General features: G+C 44.0%; 1 protein-coding gene across 1 annotated transcript in view; it reads right to left on the reverse strand.

The window, feature by feature from the left end:
- The window catches only part of vegfc (vascular endothelial growth factor c), a 133,896-nt gene extending 126,672 nt beyond the window's left edge, over positions 1-7,224 (reverse strand). The window contains exon 1 of the mRNA XM_075464212.1: positions 6,852-7,224. Within this exon, the coding sequence (XP_075320327.1) occupies positions 6,852-6,968 (117 nt within the window). The 5' untranslated portion in view covers positions 6,969-7,224. The remainder of the gene's footprint in view (positions 1-6,851) is intronic.
- Positions 7,225-8,378: the final 1,154 nt, after the last annotated feature.

Here is an 8,378-nt window from a genome sequence, read left to right on the forward strand (position 1 = left end):
TTATAAGAACGGTCCTCCGCGAATTCCGTTCTTATAACTGCCCTTCCCCAGCGGAACTGTTTCAGTCTGCATTCCCACATGAGTCGGACCAGGTCGGGACTGATGCGGCGCAGCCGTCTGCGACAGCGACGTGTTACTTTAGCGCCACATTCAACAACAAAACAGAACAAAACAAAACCCGGTAAAAGTAAGGAGAGAAGAAAAAACACCACCAAGAAGCTAACATGGAGAGCGGGGAGGCCACCGTGTTCATGGTCTGCATGATGGTGATATTAATCATGGAGGATCACATGGGGCGTCTAACATGGAGGCTGGAAGAGCTCACAGAGAGAGTCAGGAGATGAAGGATGGAGCGCAGGCCATACTTCTTGGTTTCATGAAGGAAGGAGAGCAGAGCGCCGCAGACAAAGGAGACCACGTGGAGGTTTAACTTATTAAACACGCCAAGGTTGTGTCCGTGTCGTATGAGGAAACATTTCAGCCTGACAACATGACAAGGGGCGGAGCTACCGACCACCAAGGGGCGGAGCTACCAACCACCAAACACCTACATCAGATGTGTTCCTATGGAAACCAGAACAGACCCAGCTGAGGAGAAGGAGCTGAAATGGTTCCTGGAACTGAGGGCCGTGGTCCCGAGTTCCTGTGTGTCCGAACACGGGAGAAAACGGTCCCGCGGATTAAAAGGTTATTAGAACTGCCAAAGGTTCCTACAGTGGGAAAGTGGCTATTATGACCTGCATTAATAATGCAGGACAGAGCATCACAGATGCATCATGACATCTTTATGCTGATGACACAACTGTTTTTTGCCCTGCTTTTCGATCATCTGCAGTCTGCACTCAGTTACATTTGTCTCATCTTAAATTGATAATAGAGGCACAGAGGGTGTGTCCTACATAGAATATATTTTAAAGAAACCAAAACTGAAACTGAAACTCAAGCGGTCAGCCTCGAGGACAGAAAGCGCCTGCAGAAGACTGTGACCTCCCAGATCTCTGCTGACTGTCTGTGAACGTCTCGCATGCAGGTTAGCATGTTTAAAGTTAAAGTTTGAGGGACCCCCACCAGACTGCCGGCTTCGCTGCCCCGCCTGCAGAACTCAGAGGAGGAAAGCCACCAAAGCTGTGCTGCTCCTAAACTCTAAACACCCATGATGCACTCTTCCCCTCCACTTCACCATGACTGAATGCATTTCAGAGCTGTAATAATGAATCTACCTCAGGCTCTGCATGGCTAATCTTTACTGCACCTTATCCTGCCATTTTGCACCCATCATGCAGGTCCCCAGCACTCAGTATTTGTGGCACTGTATTCTTTTAGTTATTATTGTGTTTCCCAGTTCTAATATTTTAGCTTTTCAACATTAGCCCAAACTTGTGCAATGATCGAACTCTGTGCCACTTTTTTTCTTGTCCTTCTTTTCTGTTGTTTTTTTCTATGTGCCTTTAATTGCCCCTCGGGGACAAATAAAGATTTTTGAATTGAATTGAATTGTTGTTCTATAGGAATATATCTTTTCCTTCAACGTCATGAAAGGGCTTGTTGCTGCCACCTCTCTGCCTCCTTGTTACCTTTTGCCTGATTAGACATTCTCTCCATGAAAGCCTGTATCAGCTCTCAGCAGATGTTGGACACTGTTTATCACAGAGCACTTAGGTTTGCAACAGCCCATAAAGCCCTCGCTCACAACACTTTCTTATTCTGCACCATTGACTTGGAACATACCACAAAACCATCTAAAGCTGTTGAATTTGATTACACTGAAGAATTTAAACTTATTTGAAGGTAATTCGAAAAGAATCATTGAAAACTTGTTCCTGTTTCTTGTGCTTTCAGTATTTAAGCACTGTATGCACGAGATCTAAAAGATTATAAAGAAAAGGTTAAATAAAGAATAGAATAAAATGAATCGATACTTAATGTTGTATACAGGTGATATAGCAGAAGATTCCGGGTGTATAGAACTTGCACCAGTTAAAAACACAATGAAATGATGAAAAACACAAAACAGACCAAGGACTGGTGAGCAGATAGAATCCTGTATCAGACGAGAATGAGACAAAGGTCCAGGAACTGATATTTATTCACCGCTGTTAAAGGGGAACTGCGGTATTTTCAACATTAAGCCTCTTTTCTGAGTCGTCTGCAATGTTTTAGAACCCCCCTCACCGCTTTTTTGATGTTTACTGCTGTCTCCGGTATTTGCCTAATTTTGATTCTTCTCAACCTGCTTCAGAATGGCAAGTCATATGCATGTCTTAAAAGGTCCGTAAAAGCACCATAAACGTCCATTTTCAAAATTATCAACTCACCGGAGTGGTTACTGGTGTGCACTGGTAATCCATATCAAATTTCATTGCGAAAAGTTGCTTCTGTCGTGTTTTATTTGGCAGCTCGTTCATGCTCGCACTATTTTCTTAGCGGTGGCGGAGTAATATCAACGAACATCCAGGACAAAATGTCAAATAAAACACGACAGAAGCAACTTTTCGCCACGAAATTTGATATGGATTACCAGGGCACACCAGTAACCACTCCGGTGAGTTGATGATTTTGAAAACGGACATTTATGGTGCTTTTACGGACCTTTTAGGACATGCACCATGCTTGCCATTCTGAAGCAGGTTGAGATGAATCAAAATTAGGCAAATACCGGAGACAGCAGTAAACATCAAAAAAGCGGTGAGGGGGGGTTCTAAAACATTGCAGATGCGAGGCAGCGGGAAACATGGCCTCGGCCCAACTGAACTGAGGCGTGTTGCAGCCTTCAAATTCAAATGAGCCATTATTTTACATGACTGATTGAACTATCCCACTTTCAACATGTGATATATGTTCTAAGTTCTACTGTAAATGGCATAATGCTTCGTGGGACGATCAAATAATGCCTTTTTTCTTTTCCTGTACATTTTGCACAGTATCCCAGCTGTTTTGGAACTGAAAATGTAATTTCAGCAAATAATATGAGTTTCAGAGAACTTGATAAAGCCCTAAATTTAAATAGTAAAATGACTCTGATCTTTAGTCACTCATTGTGCACCATGATGCGTAATGCAACACTTTGGTTGTAACTGCATCCATAAATTCAATCTAAAATGTTAATGTGAGGCCTTAAGAAAGCCCTGGGTGTTGCACCCTGGGTGTTGCACCCTGGGTGTTGCACCCTGGGTGTTGCACCCTGGGTGTTGCACCCTGGGAGTTGCACCCTGGGTGTTCTGGCCTGGGTGTTGCACCCTGGGAGTTGCACCCTGGGAGTTGCACCCTGGGTGTTCTGGCCTGGGTGTTGCACCCTGGGTGTTGCACCCTGGGAGTTGCACCCTGGGAGTTGCACCCTGGGTGTGACTTCCCCACTGTGACAAAGATGTAGGTCTTGCATGGAGGTAGTGCTGGGCGGTATACCGGTTCACACCAAATACCGGTTTATAATTTCGTTATGATATGAATTTTTAATATACCGCCATACCGGTGTATTTGATTACACAACGGGGGGAACGCTGCGTCGCGCGACATTGTTTGAGACGGGACCCTTTTCAGTGTTGCGCTTCTAAACACGCATGTTTACTGTCTATTTTTAACGCTATTTAAAAAATACTGGTATTCGTTAAGCTGCATTTCCTTTCCCTGCTCTCCCTCCGTCTCTGTCAGTCATGCGTCTCTCTCACATAGCCTACACACTCACTCACACACAGCCCCTCCCCTCCGTGCACACCGTGTGTGTCTCCATCAGCGAGATCATCCCTGGAAGCGTGGAAGCTTGCTAGCTTGCTAGCTTCAGCGTTGCGTTAGATTAGCTCCCATTAAAAAGTCCTATAAAAATATTTTATATTTTTAATACAATGTTGTCCCGACCCGACCCGACCCATAGCAAACAAGCGATTACGCCTTCTTTATAAAGTTAACTAGTCGCAAGTTTGCCGTAAAAAAAAAAAAAAAAAATGTAGTTGGGTTGTCGAGGTGAAAACACTAGCAGCTGTGAATCAAATAAAGTAGGTTTTTTAAACTCTTACACTGAATGTTTGCTGCTTCAATCCAGAAAAATATTTTCCGCGAAAAGAGACGTGCGTGTTGAGGATGAGGAGCAGCCTGAACCGGAGGTATCAGTCTGAAACAGCTGAACAGTCCCACCAGTGTAATTAGCTATGTTATTCATTTGTTTACAATGAAGATGATAATATTAATACAATAAAGTTCTGTGTGACCAATTATTAACAAAGGAATTATTTTGAAGAATTTTAATTTTAATTTTTAGTTCTGTTCTCAATCTGTAGAAAATGCTGTGAACACCTAATTATGCATGAAAAAAATACTGTGATATACCGTGAAACCGTGATACTGTGAAAAAATACCGTGATATGTATTTTTGGTCATACCGCCCAGCACTACATGGAGGTGCATGTGCAGCTCTCCCTGCTTTCAGAATAAAGAGAATGGCTGCATGCTCAGGTAAGAGAAACAACACACCACTATATGGTAGCATAGCAAATGGTTATACGCTGCAATATCAAATCATTGTTGAAGGTTTAAAACCCTATAATGCAAAAAAATAAATAATATTCTGAAAACCAGTTGCACTCTCTACCTGAGCTTCTTTAGTGTGGACTGAAGAAAACTTGATAAATGTCCAAAGGGATGAAAAATGCGACAGATCTTTCTGAGTAAAGAGAGGAACTCATTATTTTTTTATCAGCACAAAGTGCTGATAGTTGGTGACTACAGCTTCCCCTTCACCTGAGCTCAGACTGTAGGTCGCCACAGTAGGGTTCCAGACTAACATTTAGCTGCAAAACTCTTCCTTTTAGGTGCGCTGCCACAAACTTTAGGTGCTCCCACATTTTTCACAAGAACATATTTCCAGGGTTAGCATTTTGCTATCTTGCCAGATATAAATTGATTATGTAAATGATTGTCAGAAGGAATACAGGTGCAGGGAAATGCTGCTTTACACACACACCACTGGCATAACACATTCTTCAGCCTCTTACCCTGACACTAACCATCACAACCCTAACCCTGGTTATATTAACCTTTAAGCTCAAGTACTTTGGTCCAGTAACTACAGAGTATCTCCTTTTTTTATAGGACATTGTTTAACTTTGCAGCACACCCGTAAAGAAACTGAAGCCCTTTTCACATTTCAGCTGCGGCAACAAAATACATTGTCACGGTTCCTTTTTGGTAATTCACATAAGACAGATGGAGGTCAGCCCTGAATCGGTGTTTGCTTCCACACATCAAACCACCATCAGGGAACGAGCTGAGCGACAACAGCTTTATTGGTTCGAGAGGCAGGTTGGGGGATTTTGGCTGCCTGTGTTACTGCCTCCCCTGCCGGCTCAGAGGCGCACCGGCAGCAGGTCAACTGCAACCACCCCACGCCACCTCTGTAGCCTCACCAGTGACTCAGATGCACAGCCAGGACGCATCGGTCCCAGCTTCAAAGGCATGTGTGAAAAGGCCCCCTGATGTGGAACAGCAATGCCCTGTTACTTTAAAGTGTCTTCAACTTTTCTAGATCAAAACATTAAAAAGCGACAGGAGGAACAGTAGATCAACTGCCATTTTCAGGATTGCATATCTAATCAACAAGCAGTGAAAAGATATGAATCCCTGTCTGATCTGAGTTCAACTGAACAAAAGCTATCAAAAACCATCATTTGTATTATGATTGGCTCCTTATCCGTGCTCTGCTGCATGCTTGTGTAGAAATCTGTGACCTGTAACAGTAGTTTCATTTCCAGATGGCTGGTTACCTGTGAGAGGTTTCAAACTCGTCATCCCAATTAAGACTCTTCTGTGATCAAATGGCTGCGTGCTACTGCTTAGCAGTCATCTCCCCCCCCCGCCCTGCTCTGCCGCTGTGCACGCTGTGCACACACACACACTTGACCCCTGTGACACCTGTCTCCATTGGCCCCTTTCTTTGGCTAATTTGGAAATACCCCTTCCTAATCCCTCATCCCCCATAGCCCACCCAGCCTCACACTCCTCCCCTCGCAGTGTTGCCTGCCCTCTTTTTTTTTTTGTTCATTTCGTTCCATGTGTTAAAGCATGACATAAAACATCCAACTGTTCCCACAGCTCTCTAACAGCTCTGAACTCAAAGCACTTCATGGAAGTTCACACTGATTTCTATCACTGTGACACACATTTGGTTTGGACTCAGAAACGTATCAGTTGAATAAAAATGACACACCAATGTAGTGAGAGATACTGAAGAAAACTAAGGTCAAAGTAAAGTTGACTAGTAAAGCTATTTGTGTGTGTTATCTGGGTTTGCATGGTCATTGAGCTTAACACACGAGATGAACACACACTTCTTCATGGCAGCTGGCAGCTATTGTTCAGCCTCCATGAGATAAATGTCCCTTTATCTGGAGCTGTCCGGGTAACGATGCATGTTCTGAGATGATGAATGTAAAAGGATGAATTATGCTTCTGCGCGAACATTATGGAGAAATGGTGTGTGTGTGTGTGTGTCCCTTGTAAAAAATGAAAACACATTTGCTTTTACTACAAATCCACAATGATGACAGTTTGTTAAGACACTTGTAAAAGCCAGACTTGTACAACAGCTTTCTTCTTTCCCCACACTGACTTTTCCTGACAGCTGTGGGGTCATCTCACCCACAGATTGTGTTCAGTCCACTGACTGCAGGGAAGTCAGGAGTTAGTCCAAACATCTGTTAAATAATGAAAATAATTCTAATTTATCATCTCAACGTGCAGCTTCTAACACGGAGTGCAGTTGCTGCTTTGCCACCCGTCCCCAGCAGGATGAAGCAGCGGGCTTCCTGACACCAAAGCCCGCAGAACAGACGCGCGTTCCCCCAAAAACAGGCTCAACTCACCGGCTCGTCCATCTGCTCCTGCGCGGAGTATTCAGAGAAGTCGCTGTGGCTGAAGTCACTGGCGAAGTTGGTGTAAAGCAGATATGCCAGTAAAAGAGATACTCCCAGTAGGTGCATGTTTAAGTGAAGTCCTTCAGTGTTCAGGATCCGAGAAGCATAAAGAAGAGAATTTTAAAAACCCCTCCGGTGTGTGCGCTGTCCTATCCTGCTGCCGCTGATAACACACACACACACACACACACACACTCACACTCTCTCTCTCTCTCTCCCTGCTTCTTTGTCTCTCTGTCAGGGTCCAGCTCTGCTTGCTCAGAGGCACTGCGGCATGTGGACGGACCCTGCTGCGGATGAAAGCCCGCTCATATGGAAACAGATCAATCCCGACGCTCAGCGGAGGATGTCGCGTCAATTAGGACCGAAAGGGCCACAATTCCAGGAAAACGGACCATGTGCCTTCAAAATAAGAGCCCTGGAGTGGCCTCCAGTCTGGCAGAACGAAAAGGATAATAAGAGTCTGTGAAACATGAACTGACCTCTGCCGCCTTGGATTACTATGAGGGTCTACTCTGTACCCGGTTTGTTTTGGTCCTCAATTCAATTTAATCCAAGCCTCAATTCATATTCATATCGCTGCAGTATTAATCATGCTTAAATATAGAATAGAATAGAATAGAATAGAATAGAATAGAATAGAATAGAATAGAAAAATACTTTATTCATCCCCCAATGGGGGAAATTCAAATTAGTCAAGTAGCTCCAAAAAATTATTAATATTTACAATGATTTTATATTAACAACAACAATAATACCAATTCTAATACAAATACTACTACTAACTAATATTAATAATAAATTACAAAAAAATTTTTTTTTTTTAAATCAATCAATCAATTTGAGAAGAACTCAGCAGTCCCTGTTAAAAAGCCTTCTGGCTGTGGGAACAAAGGACCTCCTGAAGCTCTCAGTCCTGCAGCCTCTCACTGCAGCTGCTCCTCTGTCCTGCAGGATGCTGTGGAGAGGATGTTTATTATTCTCCAAAACAGAATCTAACTTCCTCCTCATCCGCTGCTCCACCACAGCACCGAGAGGGTCCAGCCTTCTGCCTACAACAGAACCAGCCTTTTTCACCAGTTTGTCCAGGCGCCTACAGTTTCTGTCTGTAGAGCAACTCCCCCAGCAGACAGCAGCATAGAACAGTGCACTCTCAATGATAGTTTGATAAAACATGCACATCATATCACCGCAGACATTGAAGGACCTGAGCCGTCTCAGGAAGAAGAGACGGCTCTGGCCCCTCCTGTACACTGCGTCTTTGTTGGCAGACCACTCCAGTTTATTATCCAGCACCACCCCCAGGTTTTTGTAGGTCTGAACAGTCTCTATCTCCCCTCCATCAATGCAGACTGACTGGTATGGGGTTTTAGATCTCCTGAAGTCCACCATCAGCTCTTTGGTTTTGGTGGTATTCAGGAGCAAATAGTTCCTGTCCAAACCAGTCGGTAAAGGCCTCCACAAGGTCCCTGTACT

This window comes from Odontesthes bonariensis, chromosome 4 (genome assembly GCF_027942865.1).
Source record: "Odontesthes bonariensis isolate fOdoBon6 chromosome 4, fOdoBon6.hap1, whole genome shotgun sequence".
Lineage (NCBI taxonomy): Eukaryota > Metazoa > Chordata > Actinopteri > Atheriniformes > Atherinopsidae > Odontesthes > Odontesthes bonariensis.